Source organism: Notothenia rossii, assembly GCF_949606895.1.
Source record: "Notothenia rossii genome assembly, chromosome: 5".
NCBI classification, from domain to species: domain Eukaryota; kingdom Metazoa; phylum Chordata; class Actinopteri; order Perciformes; family Nototheniidae; genus Notothenia; species Notothenia rossii.
Window position 1 is genome coordinate 52,631,696 of NC_136903.1, and position 18,925 is coordinate 52,650,620.

General features: G+C 41.8%; 1 protein-coding gene across 3 annotated transcripts in view; it reads left to right on the top strand.

Annotated features, from left to right (window-relative positions):
• The window catches only part of LOC307039302 (copine-9-like), a 313,745-nt gene that overhangs the window by 221,575 nt on the left and 73,245 nt on the right, over nucleotides 1-18,925 (top strand). For all 3 annotated transcript variants that reach the window (XM_079681211.1, XM_079681212.1, XM_079681213.1), the window contains exons 9-14: nucleotides 226-330; nucleotides 2,178-2,219; nucleotides 12,177-12,252; nucleotides 12,544-12,597; nucleotides 12,707-12,768; nucleotides 14,316-14,362. In XM_079681211.1, the coding sequence (XP_079537337.1) occupies nucleotides 226-330; nucleotides 2,178-2,219; nucleotides 12,177-12,252; nucleotides 12,544-12,597; nucleotides 12,707-12,768; nucleotides 14,316-14,362 (386 nt within the window). The remainder of the gene's footprint in view (nucleotides 1-225; nucleotides 331-2,177; nucleotides 2,220-12,176; nucleotides 12,253-12,543; nucleotides 12,598-12,706; nucleotides 12,769-14,315; nucleotides 14,363-18,925) is intronic.

Below are 18,925 nucleotides of genomic sequence, written 5' to 3' on the forward strand. Positions count from 1 at the left end.
TGTGTTTCTGCTGACCAAGATTTGATGCATTTGAAATGTATTCCAAGAGAAATGTGGGTTTCTGAATGAGCTACCTTTCAATACTCACTCAGAAAGGCACATTATTAGTAATACACATGTACACACATATGATCGTGCTGGTACCATTTAATATAGTTGTATTATTTAATATGTATAGTTATTTACAGAAAGTTCTAATGTTGGGCTTTCTCTGTTTGTCTCCAGGTTCACGATCTGCCATAAGACTGAGGTGATCAAGAACAATCTGAACCCTGTCTGGCAGCCGTTCACCATCCCTGTGCGAGCGCTCTGTAACGGAGACTATGACAGGTGAGGCCACAGCACAGGGGTCAGAGGTTATTACCATCCACTACTACCTGTGATTGTTGTTGTGTTACCTGATGTTTATCCTTTTGGTTTCAAGCATATTTAACACCCCCTCTTGGCATCAAATGTTGTTCATGTTGTATTAGTCATGGATTTATTGGAAGTTATGGCCGGAGAACTGACAAAGACACTTGCTGCAGACAGGAAGTGACACAGCTCCTTCCCACCAATTCTGAAGATCTCTCCCCCAGTCCCATGTATTTAGCTGGTTCTGAGAGAATAGTCAACATTCTGCATGGCAAGACATAACAAACATACCACTATAAGCTCTATCAGCTGACCTACAGGCAGGATTAAGGAGACACAACTGCTTTCTCAGAGAGAGAGAGAGAGAGAGAGAGAGAGAGAGAGAGAGAGAGAGAGAGAGAGAGAGAGAGAGAGAGAGAGAGAGAGAGAGAGAGAGAGAGAGAGAGAGAGAGAGATAAACTCAAAGTTATAGGCCTAGGAAAATATTTTCCTCATCAGTATTTAGTTAGGATTGGGGCTGAGAATGTTAAACTGAAAAACTAGACTGCATAAGCAAGTGTTGAATTAAACTCACAGTAAAAAATATACATTTACATTACATTTCATTAGCTGATGCATTTATCCAAAGTGACTTACATTTTGTGAAATAAGAGACTCCTCTATGTAAGGACACTATGTATCATCAGATATTTACATATATTAGTTGAGTCAAACTACTTAATATGGTTCATATTTACAAAATTCTTCCAAAATTGGGCCTTTAGACATAGTACATCTTTATTTTACTCAGGTGCGGAGGCCCAGTAGCATTTCGATAGACTGAATCATTTAATTTAGTTATTAAGCTTTTATTTGGAGAAACGTGTTGGATTCTGTGACCTGCTCGGCTGCTACACAGTACCACACATATAGCTGTTCTGGGGAACTGCATTTTGGGAAACTCTCCTAACTACAAATACAACACAAATATAAAAAATGTAATACAGCTTGGCTGAGGCATAACCCACAGTCACTCACAGTGAGTGAAAAAGGACAGTAACACTTTAGGTACTTTTGAGTATTCCAAAACAAGAAACCTATATAATTGACCTCCAAACATTTATTAGTAATGTGAGAACACGTCGTAATGTTGCTTTCTTAATCATTTAATGTTTCCTAAGTAACAAAATGTGATCAGAGCCTGCTGAATGAAGAGGAGTTTGGAGTCCGTGCTGGTCAGAATAATGCCAGCAGTCGGCCGTGCTTCAGTCTCAGGCCAGTGCTGGTGTTATTGAGACAAACATGGAGGACATGCAGCGGCAGACTCATCTCTCTGACTCACACACAAAACAAATGAGCTCCAAAATATTTACTATTTTAAGCGACATACTTTTATTGCGTGGTCTGGAATGTAATTTAATAAGATTTAGATCAGATTTTCTGTACTCATCCCAATTTGGGAAAAACACAAGGGTTCATCATCATCCTGTGATATGAAAAATAAGAAAGACAGTGGTGTAAAGTAACTAAGTAGATTTAATTAAGTACATTTCTAAGGTACTTGTACTTTACTTGAGTATTTCCATTTTATGTTGGTACTTTTACTTGAGTAACATTGCTAATGCAGGACTTTTACAGAGTAATACTGCACTTTGTTATTTCCACTTTTACTCAAATACAAGATCTGACTACTTCCTCTACCTCTGAAGAAAGATTGACTTTCTGTCTTACAAAAACTCTGACCTCCCTCTTCTGTCTCTCCCACTTCTTTTTTGTCTCACACTCTCTGTGGTTCTCAACTCTGTCTGTCTCACCCCCCCCTCCCTCCTCTCGCCCCCCCTCAGGACAGTCAAGGTGGACGTATACGACTGGGACAGAGACGGGAGGTAAGATCTCACGCTTTGCTTTATATTTAATTATCAGCTCTAGATTGAATCCCTCAGATAACCCTCCGTCCCTCCGTCCCCCCGGCAGTCAGACTGTTAATAGACATAAAAACTGAGGTTTGTCTCTACCTGTCTAAAGTTTGAAGGAACAATCCACTTTAAATTTGTGTGGAACTTTATAAATCCCCAGTCCTAGATTTCTTAATTCCTATCACGTATTCTGCAAGACAGGAAAGTAAAGATAAATGTCTTGCAGTGCTCCAGTCTGACGCAGTCTTCATCAGGCAGTAATACCCTGTCAGTCGTTGTTATGGTTTGACAGGCAACTCTTTTGTCTTTCAGTGAGTCATGACAAGGATCTCTAACAGTGTTGTGAAGATAATACATTATCAGTGACTTTAGACAAAGAAAGCTGTGTTAACGTGGAAAAGGGAAGATGTCTGCTATACTGGTTTGAAGGATGGCAGGATGGAGGTATCATATAAGGCAGGTTTCTGCCTCAGCTGATTCCAGCCCCCCAAAGAATTGGATTTAAATTGAGCTGAGATGATTGTGTGCTTGATGGGGATCATTGAGATTCATGGGAATGTAGGAGCGATTTGCCTGGGCTGATCAGGACCTGAATGGTTTGACCTGAGATGCCTAATAATCTGGCGGCCGTACCAGTGCAGAAGGAATAACTTGAAATGTGTTCTGAATATATGCCTAGAATGCTTAGGACTTTATGTAAATGCTCCCAGAACCAGAAATGAGGGGCCATTTCTCCCTGTATCGGTGGGAGAGAGTTTTTGTTTTTTTAGATGATGCCTTGAGTCATACTTGGATGTATCTAGGTATAACATTATTGGCATGTTAAGAGATTCCAAGCTTGTTTTGAGATGAGTGTGAATGAAAGTGTGTGAAGTTTGGATGGTTGTGCCAGATAGACTGGGATGATGAGAAGTGTTATAGACAGATAAAGACAGGGCTAAATTGAAGCACCTCAGTTGTTTTAAACAGAGGTCGATAACGTGCTTAGAGGCAGGGCTGTTAATTATTTGTTTTCCCAAGCGTAAGAGAGGTGTCCGAGCTGTGGAGATCACTGAAAGTTGCTGCTGAAAACAGTGGGACTGGTATAGGATGAACAATGGGCCAAAAATCTAAATTCCCCCCTTGTTGCTTGAGAAAACTGCCCATAGAGGATTTAATGACAATCACCTGTTGCATTCTCCCCCTGATTGAAGTAACTGACTGCAGATCTGATGAGGGGCAGGTCTGAGTTTTAGTACCGTGTCAAGCAGATCATGCAATAACACAACAACAATACCAAGAGTCCCTACAGCTGTCTGTGGCTCTTTCCTGCTGTAACGCTGCAAATTTCCCCTCTGTGGGACTAATAAAGGTATTCTGATTCTGATTCTGATTCTACAAATATCAAATTTATATATGACGCTTCCCCCACCCACCTGGCATATGTAATCTAGCATAATAAATGACACAAAATGCCAAACTTTGCCATAATAACAACCTTGAAAAGAACATTGAAAACAAACATAACAAGTGTGGATCTCATTCCCTAATATCCTTTAATTATGACCCCATCCCAATCACATTTTAGATTTGTGTCCAGCATTGAGGTACGGTGGCCCTGAAGTTCAAGTCAAAACAGCATTTCAGGAAACACCACAGCATTTCAGAAAACACTACAGCACTTCAGGAAACACTACAGCATTTCAACTTATACGGAAAGGGTATTCCTTATAGCCAGCCAGAGAAGCACTGCTGTGATTGGTTGTTTTTGCTGCCAGTCAAGAAATTATGCTTTGTGATTGGTCAGCACCCGACAGCGCAACATGTCCCGAAACATCAGCCGTTAGCAGTTAGCACACACTCACAGCTCCTCATATCTGTTCAGAAACTGACAAAAGTTAAACATGAACACACCACAGACTGTCTATGTCATGGCTAATACAGTCGCTGCTTTATTTATGTCTGCTTGCTGTTGTTGTGAGTGTGGACGGAGCAGCTACAGGTTAGTTTATCCTGATCGATCTGATCTCCATTCAGAAAACACGCATTTTAAAAGCTTTTCGCCTGCCGTCTTGTCTGCAGACTTGTCACAGCATTCATTCATGGTTTTTACTAACTGGTATCAGTATGTTGTTACTTCGGCATCATTTTTGAAACGTGTATTACAATTAAATCACGGCCATCACATTATGCAGAGTGCAGTAAGCACTGACATATTTAATTGACATGCAAACATTCTACTAACTGCTTTATGCTAATAAAGCTGGAGACGCCGTTTGCCTGAAGAATGGAATGGATTGAAGGCTTGGGCTCGCTAACTCAGCCCCGGGGTTTGCCGAGGTCAAGCTAGTAACATTAAGGCGTGCTGCTGCAACGGCAGGTGCAGGGTCGCCAGCAGCACCATCGGCTGTAGTTCTTTCATCTGGATTTATTTGTAATAAATCCTTAGACCTACTCGTGGTTTTAAGCCAATTTCTGATGTCCATTTTGTAATTTAAACAGAAATGGGAGTCTACAGAATGCATAATAAAAAACAAATCCAGAGTAGTGTGACGCTGTGATTGGCCTAAATGTGGACGAATCACAAATCACAAAAGACACATTAATTGATTTGACGTAGCCTACGATCTTTTTTTGTAGTTACTATCTGACATCACATACATCGTAGCATTAAGGTTCACAGGTTATTTATAAATAATATATATTTATTTTTAAACTTGTTTATTGGGGGAGAGCAGAAATGTCAAATGGGAGGGCCTGGCCCTCTCTGGCCCTCCCACGGTGCCAGGTCTGTTGTAGCTGCTCCGTCCAAACTCACAACAACGGCCTATACAGACATAAATAAAGCAGCGACTGTACAGTATTCACCATGACACAGACAGTCTGTGGTTTGTACTACTCTGTTTCTGAACAGATATGAGGAGCTGTGAGCCCTGAGGGCTAACAGCTAACGGCTGATGTTTCGGGACATGTTGTGCTGTCGGGTGCTGACCAATCACGAAGCGTTATTTCTTGACTGGCAAAAAAACAAAACAATGACCAGCTTCTCTGGCTGGCTCCAATGACAAACAAGAAGTGTTCTCCCTAAAGGAATACCCTTTCCGTATAAGTTGAAATGCTGTGGTGTTTTGTGAAATGCTTTGGCGTTTTGTGAAATGCTGTGATGTTTTGTGAAATGCTGTGGTGTTTTGTGAAATGCTGTAGCGTTTTGTGAAATGCTGTGGTGTTTTTGGAAATGCTGTGCTGTTTCCTGAATTGCTGTGGTGTTTTGTGAAATGCTGTGGCGTTTTGTGAAATGCTGTGGTGTTTTGTGAAATGCTGTAGTGTTTTGTGAAATGCTGTAGCGTTTTCTGAAATGCTGTAGCGTTTTTTTAAATGCTGTAGTGTTTTCTGAAATGCTGTAGCGTTTTCTAAAATCCTGTAGTGTTTTGTGAAATGCTGTGGTGTTTCCTGAAATGCTGTAGCGTTTTCTGAAATGCTGTGGTGTTTTCTGAAATGCTGTTTTGGTTTGCACTTCAGGGCCACCATAGAGATGGGACATGGTCACGTACACTGTAACGGATCCAATCATTGCTTGTGTCATGTTGAACTGTTGAGCACTGGTAAAGGGAGACACAAATTCTCCAACATGATCAGGGGCCTTTCTCATTTCCCCTCCTCGACTCCTCGAATCCTTGTTCCTCCGGTAGTGACCCGGAAATGGATTTCAGCGCCCCATGTTGTTGAAGGACATCTCATTTATCTAAATGCACTTCGAGGACCGAGGATCGAGCATCGAGGAGGCTCTTTGGAGGAGCTATAATCGAGGATACACTGATGGGTCCTCCGCGGATCTTCCGCGGATGTATTTCAGGCAACAGTGAAGTTTAAAAGAGTCGTGACGCACGGCCGAACTTATCTCAGCCAATGACAGCTCTGCATGCATCCCCTGGATATTATTTTATTATATATATCCTTTATTTAACCAGGTAAAAGACTCATTGAGATTATAATCTATTTTCCAAGAGTGACCTGGCCAAGAAGGGCAGCATGAACGAAGTTACAACAGATAAAACACAGACAAGACAGGCAGACAAATACAGCTGTAAAACACAAATAAAATGGCACATTAGCCAGTCAATATGCAAAATAAAACAAACTATTAAAAATCATTAAAAACTGGCAACATTTTAAACGATTTTTGGATATACGAGCACTCACATCTACCAATGGTGTTGTGTTCTCTGTCCTTTAAGATGGACCTGAATTCCCCCATAGGGATTAAATCTGAGGGTTTCAGCTCCTTCTGTACATTATTCCAAGCTGTGGGGGCAGCATATTTAAAAGCTGTTTTACCTAGTTTTGTTCTCACTGTCTGTAGGAACCAGCATCTGAATAAAGATGGCCAATTAGCAGCAGCATATAAAGTGCAATGGTGTACTCGTGTACAGTATCCAAGCTCTTTAGGCACTGGTCAGAGGCATTCATGTATAGCAGATCACCATGATCTAATAGAGGTAAAAACGTTGCAGATATCAAACGTTTCCTTGTCTGAAAAGAGAAACAGGATTTATTTCTGTAAAAGAAACCTAATTGTATTTTTAGCTTTGAAACAACATTTCCCGTGTTTAACTTGAAAGACAAGTTCTGTTCAATAAGAAATCCCAGTACTGTAAGTAGTGACCCTCTCAATGTCAGTCCCTTGAGCAGTACACATCTTGGGTAGAATAGATGGTAACTTTTTGCCATTCGAAAATATCATCACTTTGGATTTTTCTGCATTTAATACCAACTTCAGTTGATATAAATGGGTTTGACATCAAAGGCAGACTGGAGGAAATCTAGACTTTGTTCTATAGGAGCGGAGGAACAATAAATAACTGTATCATCTGCATAAAAATGTTAAGAAGCATTTGCTAAATTATTACATAGATTATTTACATATATGGTCAAAAGAATCGGTCCTAATATGGAACCTTGCGGCACACCCTTTGCTATCTGGAGGAAGGAAGAAGAGGACCCAGAAAATTTGACGCATTGAGTTCTCGCTGATAAATAATTTAAAAACTAACCTACAGTATGCCTAGATAAGCTGATATTGTGAAGTCTTTCCGCCAGGATGATATGATCAACTGTGTCAAACGCCTTTGACAAATCAATAAATAGAGCTGCACAATACTTTTTACAGTCCAATGCCTCAATTATGTTGTTCACCACTTTAATAGCAGTTCAATCAGGAGAGACGTGATGTATGGAATACATGTTTATTATCGGGTCACATTATATAAATGAAACATAATGATGACAGTTTATAACAAGTGAATGAAATGGTGTTTGGCGATTAGGCCCAGGTTTTTGTAGGATGTCATTCGGGAAGGGAAGAACCGTTTCCGATGAACCCCCCCGGGTCTAGACACTGGTGGTGGTGATAAGTGGTTAGGTCCGGTTGGAAGGGAGAAGGTTGGGCTTGGCCCTGAGTTGGAAGCAGGAGGCAAAGGGGTGGAGGAGGGTTGCGCGTTGACACCTGGAAGACAGCTGATGGAAAAGGGGAGAGCATATATAGAGGGATTAACAGGTGTGATGATTAGGCTTGTGAACGGAGGGAAGTGATAGGTTAGCTGAGGAGTGGGGAGTGGCGCTCCCTATCATTTAGTGAAGGGAGCGAGTATTGCCATGACGCGCAATACAAAGTGATAGGTCTTCCTGCCTGAACTTGCGCTGAGCTTCATCAGTTGTTGTGCTGTGTTGTTTTCTAAAACAGGATTGGTACTCTGACAAAATATAATTTGTCTCAAAGAACAATTTAAGTTGTTCACTGAGAAGCTTTTCAAGGACTTTCGCTACCACACATAATTTTGAAATTGGCCTATAATTATTAACAGATGAGGGATCCCTTCCTTTCAGTAAAGGAAGAACATGCATATTTCCATATGTTAGGAATCTCATTGTTGGAAAGAGTTAAATTAAAAAGATAAGTAAGCGGCTCAGCTATAAAGTCTGCAGCTAATTTAAGAAAATTAAGAGGAAGTTTGTCTGGACCTGCCGATTTGTATGGATCCAGATTCTGCAATGCTTTATGGACCTCTGTCGCCTTGATAAAAGTGAAATGTAATGGCTGAGCCACGGGATGGGATGGAGGTGGTGAGGAATCAACGTTTTGTCCAGGGTCCGAATGTAAGGATTCAAAAAAGAACCAGAAGAAATCAAATGTTCATTAAAGCCGTTGAGAATGGCCGATTTGTCAGTGAGAGTTTGCGAGTCTGTAACAATGCAGGCTGGTAATTCATTTTTAGTTTCTGTTCAAAATGAGTTTTGTATTACCTTCCAGAACTTCTTTGGATCATTTAAGTTACTAGTAGTATTAGAGATGTAGTACTCAGATTTAGCCTTTTTAAATAGGAAGGTGAAATGATTTCGGAGCTGTCTAAAGACAATCCAATCCGCTTGGGATTTCGATTTTCTGGCCCTTGACCAGGCAATATCCCTCTCCTTTAGAATGCTGGCCAGTTGAGGACTAAACCAGGGATTTGTTAGCCCTTTCACCCTAAATTTGCAGAAAGGAGCATGTTTGTTTATAATTCTAATAAAAGCCTCTTGAAAATAATCCCATGCCTGTTCAACACCACTAATGAGAGAGAACTTGTTCCAATCATAATCCCACAGGTCATGAAAAAATGCTTGCTCGCAGAAGTGTTTAAAATCACGTTTAAAAACTATTTGTGGTCTTGTTTTTGGAAGCTTAGCTTGCTTGATTGTAGCTATAGCGCAATGGTCACTCATATCATTTGCAAAAATACCAATATCCAAAAACTTGTGAGGCGCATTTGTTAAAAATAAATTGATAAGAGACGATTTATCTTGGTGTTTAAGATTAGGATGAGTTGGGCTATTGATAAATTGCGTAAGATTAAAAGAGTCACAGGTAGATTTTAAACTATCGGACACAGAGGACAACCAGCCCCAGTTAAAGTCTCCAGCAATTAAAATCCAAGCAAGATAACTAATGACTCAGCAATGATAAAGCCTCAATGCTTGCTGAAGGGGGTCTATAGCACCCAACAACAGTGATAAAAATGACCTTTAAGAATTTTCAATTTCAGCGCAAGTAGTTCAAATTGTCTGCTGAGAGACACAGATGATTGGATGGTAGCATGACATTTTGTTTTTACATAAATTGCGACACCACCACCTTTCCTGGGACGGTCACAAGGCAACACATTGTAACCCTTAATTGCAATGTGTTTGTCCGTGATAGATTTCTTTAGATAAGTTTAAGATAAAAAAAGAACTGATCAGAATCAGAGGATTTTGCCCAGATTTTCATGTGGTCCATTTTAGGAAGTGAACTTCTGACATTTATGTGGATGATACCAAGACCCGACCTTGCTTTAAAATCATCAGGGGTACTCAGACAATTAAAATCTGGTCCAGGGTTTGGATGAACATTTCCTGATAGTAGGAGCAGGATAACAATGAAACTTTCCTTTTCACCCAAGTTGTTGTTTGCATAGATTCATTACATAGGCCTATTACTCTCTTTCCGCCATAGGAATATGAGTTCATTGAAAACAACCAGTTATAAGGACTAAAAAGACTTAAGGTTGCACTCACACCAGCCTTGTATAGTCCGGTTGAATCGGACCCTGGTGCGTTTACCCGCTTGGCGCGGTTCGTTTGGGTTTATGGGAACGCAGTCCGAGAACTCTGAAGTGAACTAAACAACCGGACTCTGGTCCGCTAAAATAGGTGATCTCGGACCGCTTGCAAGTGAACTCTGGAGCGGTTCATTGCTGGTGTGAACGCAGTCCGCACCAAAACATAGGAAGCGTAGTATTTACGAGTCACAAGAACGCAGATGTCTTCCAAATCTTTAGCGCAAGAGTCTTTCAAGACATCCGCGGTTGTTTAGTTAAAGAGTGAAGCAGAATGAAGTGTTGAACAGTGTCGTGTAAAGTCAAAATGCTCTGTCAACTACATATAATTAAGAACACCTGTCGTCTCTGAAACGCCCCTCCTTCCTGCAGAACGTCTCTCATTATATGTGTTATAATGTTTTTTAACGGACGTTGTCTGATTATATAATCATATGCGCGGACTGCAGCAGCATGGGAATAACCTGCAGAAAGTGCCGATGCTCCATGGCGGAGGCTCCGGTAGAAATTGCCGGGATTTGCGTTTTTACCCCCTTAATGTCTGACCAATGGTTGAACAGCATTTCCGTGCACATGACTTGTGTTTAAAGTTTATAGTCCGTTTGAGTTTTGCCCGTGTGAACGCAAACTGAACCTTCTGAAAAATGAAACAATGTAACAAACTGTCGTTCGTGTCACACAGAACGATTTTAAAAGCAATGTATTTCTATTGGTAGTATGTTTCGTGCCTGCATCACGTCTTGTTGCACAGTGTATAGGTGTGTGTGTGTGTGTGTGTGTGTGTGTGTGTGTGTGTGTGTGTGTGTGTGTGTGTGTGTGTGTGTGTGTGTGTGTGTGTGTGTGTGTGTGTGTGTGTGTGTGTGTGTGTGTGTGTGTGTGTGTGTGTGTGTGTGTGTGTGTGTGTGTGTGTGTGTGTGTGTGTGCGTGCGTAGATAAAGCGGACAGACAGGTCTCAGTTGGTTTGGTGTCCTATGCTTACTTTTAATACTTGTATTGTATTTCATTTCCTCATTGTAGCGACCAGAGAGGGGGGGGGGGGGGGGGATATATCCAGTCTCTGATAGTGTTACGTTATTATGAGAGTGCTCTCATACTTGTTTAATTCTGAAATTGTATATATTTATATAAATATATACCTATATATGTGTATGTATATGTATATATGCACTGTGGATGAATTAAAAGTAAATATATAAGTCATCATGAACACATCTGTCCATCAGACAGAGGGCTGCTGTGCCTCCTGTCATCATTAATGGACGTCTCTTTAAAATGACTGCTCAGAGGAGAGGATTTCTCATTTCTTTACCCGCCTGCTGCTTCCCCTCCTCTCTCCTCGGTTCCCCTCCTCGACTCCTCCGCTCGCATCTCCTGTTGGCGGAACTAAGACACGAGGATAGGAGTCGAGGAGGGGAATGAGAGAAATTAGAAAGGGCCTAGGTCTAATCAGGTGGAAACTGACTACACCTGCAGAAAAATTACCAAGAAATGAAACAATAAATCAGTGATTTGGTGTTGTGGTAATCACGATTAAGGTTTTGTCACCAGGCTTTGGGGAGGAGGTGAGGATAGTGGAGTGAGACATTTTTTGAGATTATGTAAGAGAGACTTTAGTTATTCAGGATCCAGCACAGAGCTTCTTGAGGAGGGTAAAAAAAAAACAAGTAAGACTTTGTTCTCAGAACCCTAACCCTAACATGTCACCTATTGAGCATGTTTGGGATGCTCCGGATCGGCGTATACGAAAGCGTGTTCCAGTTCCTGCCAATATCCAGCAACTTCGCACAGCCATTGAAGAGGAGTGGACCAACATACCACAGGCCACAATCAACAACCTGATCAATTCTATGCGAAGGAGATGGGTGACATGTTAGGGTTAGGGTTTAACCCTAGGGTTTTCGGACCCCCCCAGACCCCCCCAATAAAGCAAAACTGCACGTTTCAGAGTGGCCTTTTATTGTGGCCAGCCTAAGGCACACCTGTGCAATAATTATGCTTTCTAATCAGCATCTTGATATGCCACACCTGTGAGGTGGGATGGATTATCTCGGCAAAGGAGAAGTGCTCACTATCACAGATTTTTTCAGATTTGTGAACAATATTTGAGAGAAATGGTTATTTTGTGTATATAGAAAATGTTTTTGATCTTTGAGTTCATCTCATGAAAAATGGGAGCAAAAACAAAAGTGTTGCATTCATATTTTTGTTCAGTGTATAATTGGATTCTTTATTTTCTTGTGTTATTCTGTGCATGGGAATATGTTTCAGATGTTCTATAACTATTGCCTGTTCCTGTCTAAATCTGTCTTTCTTCCAGTCATGACTTTATTGGAGAGTTCACCACCAGCTACAGAGAGCTGTCCCGGGGGCAGAGCCAGTTCAATGTGTATGAGGTAAAATGCAATAATAGCTCAACTTTATCAACAAATAGCTACAATTAATCCAAGACATTGTCCACAACTTTATTTTAAAGGATATCCGAATTGTTTAGGGAACTCTCAGCCTCAACAGAAATGTCTTGTCAGTGTTATTTATTATTTATTTGAGTCATCTTTATTGTGTTATAAATAAGCGCCCACATCTGAGGACAATATCCTCTACATCCACACAGCTCAGTCATGCACTGAATAACTAATCACTTGCGTGAAATAGACACATTTATTCTTCTCTATCTTGTGATCAAGGTTTTGAATCATAAAAAGAAAGGAAAGAAGAAGAAATACGTCAATTCAGGAACGGTAAGAGCTGTCGAGTGATTCAGGGCCATGAGTCACAGCAGCCTTGTTTTCAACCAGCAGATGTTTACTCGCTCCTCACTTCCTGTTTTCACTTTCTTTCCGTTTCCAGGTGACTCTGCTGTCTTTCAAAGTGGACTCAGAATGCACGTTTGTGGATTTCATCAGAGGGGGGTAAGAGCTCCCTGTTAAATGTTTCATCAGTGTTTCACTAAAGGACACCACTGGAGTTTCCATCAGACAATGGAACAGTGAAATAAATGTTGAATTCACAAATGTTCCCACAATGCAAGTCTAATTTTACTTCCGCTTTATTGACAATGTTGAAAACAAAAGTTTAGTCTGTTCTTTTTATACACTTTGTTTATTGATTCTTAAACACAAAATTACAGCAATGACAGAATACAATGCATGAATACATTACAACAACAACAACAACAACAACAACAACAACACAAACAGTCAGCTTGGTCATACAACAAATCATACAAAATAGATACTATCCTCAGGTTGTCAGGGTTGGGGAAAAATAGGACCCAAATGCAGATTGAGGAGGAAGCAAGTTTCAAAAGGAAACAAAAGGCGAGCTTTATTTACAAAAGCTGAACAAAACAAGAATCCATGAACAGGTACGAGGCAGCATCCAAACAAAAGGTGACTGTGACCAACATGAAGGGAGAAATGAACGATAAATAATAAACCAACACCGAACACAGGAAGAGACAAGACTAAATACAGGGAGGGGTAATCACGAGACGAGAAACAGCCAGGCAGGGAAGGAGAAACACAAGGGCAACAGGTGAACACAATCCGACAATCAGACACACCAGGGAAACTAACAACAGGGAGGAAGACAAGACACAGGGAGAAAAGAATTGCAAAATAAAACCATGACAAGACAGACCAAACAAAACCGTGACATAAAACTAAGATCGTGACACAGTTGAGCTGCTCATTTTCAATTTTTTGATCTCCTGTGGTTTTCGATTGAACAGCCCAATGTCACTGTGCCTTCTTTATGGTTATTGATAGGACTTCAAACACAGGTCTAACAACCAAAGCGACGATATTAGCTGTATTGGCAGTTACCATTTTTGCCTGCGAGTTTGAGAGACTGGAAGTTCTTTAACTTCTATTTGTAGAAAGTAGACTTCACTCACTCTTGAGTCGCTGCACTGTTTTAAATATTAAAAAACTAAAGCCATGAATTATTTAACCTCTGCTTCTTATTCTCCACAAACATAGTTTCAGTGTAGCCCAGCCCCAAACAGGCAGTGATTCTCTGCTCTGGATTTGGAAAATTCGCAATAATACTTTAGAGATTCACCATTTTGTTTGAAATTATTGATTATAACCAAACAATTAGCACAAGTGAAGAAAAATAGTAAAAATGAATATGGAGCATATAGAACATTGGGGAGGACAAATTGAAAATATAGTGAATTGCCATAACGCCCAAAATATGAGATTAATTAAAGACAAAAATAAAGTGTTCAGCATTATAATAGTCAGGTGCTCCAGCATTGGGATTTAAAAGCACAGTTACAGAGCTTTTAGGAGTCATAGTGCAGACCCCTGCCTCATGCTTTATTATAGTGACAGCATGGAGCTGTTGATGAGTATCTCTCAGCGAAGGTTGGACATCTGTAAATGTGCGAGATACCGCCACAGTGCTATCATCTCTGCTTTGACTGAAACCGATGTGCTCAATCTCCCTCCAGGACACAACTCAATTTCACCGTGGCCATCGACTTCACAGCATCCAACGGTAGGACGGCGTTTCATCTCTGTGCATGCAGTCAATGTCCTCACCTCCGTTCAGTTCAAAGGTTTCTTGAGTGTCGCTGCACACATGACAGATTGGATTGGATTGTGTGTGCGTTTGTATGTGTGTGCAAACGTGTGCATCGGGATCTGGTCAGTGTGAGGGTCTTTGGTAATGCTCTCTGTCTGAGATTGAAACGGTTAGGGTTCATTTCTTGGTGTCAATCAATGAAAAAATGCAAAATACTAGTATTTACTTGTTCGGTGTTGTAATAAAGAAATGCATTACAAACAGGTGAGAAAAATCAGAGGAGTTATTACTTTAACATCTCAGCATCATCATATCTGGCACCAAGTCTTATAATGTTCCGACGCTTTGCTGAAGCATCGACAAAGTGCTCTCACATAAAACAAGCAAGTGAACTAAACAACAACATCTACAAATACACAAAGTAAAACAGATAGAAAATAATTCAACAAGAATAAATAGATTATAAAAAAGAAAATCTCATAAAAGCAAAGAGTGACACACCAGTGAATAAATGTGTAGGAAAATGATGAATACACTAGATTTTCAAAAAAATATACAGAAATATACACTACAGTGACATCTGGCGTCGTTTTTGTAAGACATTTTTACTTCCGCATAAAAAAAGCCTCCCCACGTGACCACCCGCGTGTGACGTAACATGGGGGAGAGCGGCCGGTCTAAGGTATGAATAAACATGGATCATAATGCTAGTTATAACACCTGAGCCCCCCTGAAAGCCTCAACAGCAACATTTAGGGGGGGTCTGAAATTATAATATGTATTTGTCACTTGCAATGGTCACTAAAATGTTTTTAAGCCTACTATGTCCAGTATTCATAATTCAAAACATTTATTCACAAATAACTTCTATTTTGGCTGTCAAAAGCAGAGCCAGCCGCGTGACACGGGTACGCTGCGTGACGCGGACACAAATTATGCAAATTAGCCATGCGCGGCAAAGAGGAGAGAAAGACGTTACATTAGAGGACTCAAATGTCTAAGAGAAAGCTAAACCAAAGTGTTTCACTCGCGCACTTTGGGTTCACATCCAAAACAGTGACACCACGAGATGACCATGAGACACCCAGAGATGATGCTGATGACGGAGCAGCTAGCACAGCACTCGCTACCAGAACCGTTAGCGAGTCGGGGGCTCCTGTCCCGCCCAGTCACTCCCCAGAAGGAGGTGAAGTTGAGGCAGAGTGCTCAGAAGACGCAGCAGTTGCGGAGGTAGCTGCCACTGCTGCTAGTGACTTTCCGCCGGGTGGTTGGACAACGAAGCAGGTGGGCGAATGGAAAGACCGCAACCCTTGGCTTGACATTAAGGCTGGAAAGTTAGGATGCTTAGTGTGTAGGAAAGCAAAAACGTTGCTACTCTCAGAAAAGGGACCGGGTTTACACCTCTCGGAAGAATGGATCAATGGTGATGTTACTAGCCCTGATGCAAAACAGCTACGAAAGAAGATATACAAACACAGGGACAGCCAGGCCCACACAAGGTCAGTGGAAATAGTACAGATGAAAGACAAAGAAACCCTCCCAAACTGTTTCATTGATGTACAGTCCAATTTACTCAAGAAAACAACAGTCTCGTTTAGAACAGCTTACACCGTAGCAAAGGAAAGGCTATCTTATAAAAAGCTCAACCCTCTCATGACAATGCAGGAGCTGAATGGAGCCGAAGTTGGGAATATCCACAAATCTGACCATGCATGCGCAGAAATAATAAGTCACATTGCAAAGGAAATGCGCCGCAAGTTCGTCTCTAATGTAAAAGAAATGGATTCAAAGGTTTCAATCACAATTGATGAAAGTACCGTTCACGGTCGTCCCTATCTAATCATTTACGTAAGATGTGATGTCAGTGGTAAGGGGGATGTAGATAATGTTTTCCTGGATATAGTGGAACTCACAGATGGGGTCGAGGCTGAATCAATTTATAACTCGATGATGGCGAGTCTATATAAAGCTGGAATGGATGATGACTTTTTGAAGACGCACCTAATAAGCATAGCCACCGATGGGGCTGCAGTGCTCACGGGAAAAGCCAGTGGGCTTGTCGTCAGACTCAAAAACAATTTTCCGAACGTGCAGTCTGTACACTGCCTGGCGCACAGACTAGAACTGTCAGTCAAAGATGCTCTTAAAGATGTGGGTGGCACTAATCACTTTGAGATATTTATTTCACATTTATACTCACTCTACAATCAGTCAACCAGGAATTCCAGATTGCTGAAAGAAGCAGCGGCCGAGCTCAACATGGAAATACTGAAAATAGGTCAAATTTTCACCATCAGATGGGTTGCCAGCAGCTTTAAAACAGTAAAAGCTGTATGGAAAGATTTCCCCGCACTAGCACTCCATTTTAAAACATCCAGTGAGAACGCATCACGTAATGATCTTGAGAGGCAAAAATACAAGGGACTTCTCAAGCACCTAACCAACTCAGGATTCGTGGAAGATTTGGCTGTGATGAAAGACATCCTGCGTGAACTCCAGAGCCTGCCTCTCAAGCTGCAGAGAAGAGAAATGACACTTGTGGACTCAAGTGTCCACATCAAACAAACCATCAATGTTTTGACCGCCATGAAGACGACCGGGGGGAGATCAACGAAGAAGGCTGAACAGGGCGTCTCATCAGGCTTTTTTAAGGACGTAGAGCTGACAGAAGGCAGGGGGAAAATAAACAAGCCTCGTTTTTATGAATCGGTGGTTGCTACTCTAACCAAGCGCTTACCGGAGTCAAGCTTGGTCCAGACGCTCAAAGCTCTTGATAAGCGCTTTTGGCCAGGAGAGCGGGAAGACTTGACTTTGTATGGCGAACAAGAAGTACACCGTCTGGCTAAATCGCTCGGAGAACCAGCCGGGGACGCCGTGGGGCAGTTTAGAGACTGGAAATTGCAGGGCACTCCACCGGGCAAAACACTGGAACGGCTATGCATAGCAAGTCGCACTTACCTCCCCACGTCTGCTGAGTGCGAGAGAGGCTTTTCCGCCGTGAATAACACCGACAACCAGAGCCGCAACAGGTTGCGCGAGGAGAGCCTGTCTTCGCTTCTGTTTGTGGACCTAAACGGACCCCCTTTGGACAAATTCGACCCAGTACCGTTCGTGAAAAGCTGGATTAAAGCAGGACATCGTCTCTCTTCTTCTTGGAAACCAGGACGGCAACGAGAAGAAGTCGAGCCAAGGCATCTTTGGTCTATTCTCACTTAAGGTAAAAGACTATTTTTTCGATCTTTGCTGTGCATAAGATGAGCGTGTGCGTATGTCCTGTGTGGATTCCGGGGTTAAGAAGAAAAGCATAATTAGCCTTGGCCTTCAAGTTGGTGTGTGTGTGTGTGTGTGTGTGTGTGTGTGTGTGTGTGTGTGTGTGTGTGTGTGTGTGTGTGTGTGTGTGTGTGTGTGTGTGTGTGTGTGTGTGTGTGTGTGTGTGTGTGTGTGTGTGTGTGTGTGTGTGTGTGTGTGTGTGTGTGTGTGTGTGTGTGTGTGTGTGCGTGCGTGCGTGCGTGCGTCTGAGACCAGCTCTGCTCCCATTTCCTCACATAGAATCGAAAACAGATGGTTCTTTAACGGTCGCCTATTCATTCATATGAACGTTAGAATATATAATTATTTGACAGCGCCCCGGTTGAGAAACGCTGCTACTACACATTGTCTTGGATTGCATCCATGAAATATTGTATAGGCCTACTGCATATTGAGAAATCTTCGAACGGTATATTGCGCAATAAACTGGAGATGGGGACCCCCCGATTATTGACGGGTATTTCGCACACTGGTTGAAAATATATATTCGAATGCATATGATTATAATTATGAGCCTGCTATGCGTCCAAGAGACCAGGAGCAGCCAAGGAGTAGAAGAAATAACGGCCTCTGCGAGAAATGGAGCTGTGGTGTGAGGAGAACCAGTGGAGAACAGGGCAGCTGTCTTGTTGAGTGACCGGCGTTAGCTACAGTTAATGTTAGCTCACGTCAGTCACATCACAACATTGTAAAGTTAGCTATCATATATCAGGCTATAACTAAAGCAGTATTGATAATATAGTAACGTTACTGGCAGGACTGTTGATACTGATCCATAACAGAAACTAATGCAGTATCAGCCGTATCTCGCATTACCTAATGCAACTCCACACTCCGTCTTACGGTGCTGTGTACCGGAGGGGAGAGAGAGAGGAGCAAAGGGGGGAGAGAGATGTAATACGGTTTCCTGATAAACGTTTTGTTTGAAAGGCCTCATCTGTGGAGAGTATGTGCTGCAGGGAGGTGGATGCACCTCGCACAACGCACCCAGAAACAAACGCTATAGCTCCGGTCCTTTTCCTGTTAGGGAAACTGTGGACTCGATGTCCTGACACTGACAGGCTGGAGTTTGTGCAACCTGCACAAACACCAGCTCACCATGATTACAAATGGTGAAATGCAATGTAAAATTACCAAAAAAATACAAGCTCACTAAACCACAACCGCTCAAACTAACTACAAACTATTACCGCGGATTGGGCAGAGAAGGAGTCCGAGAAAGTTGCT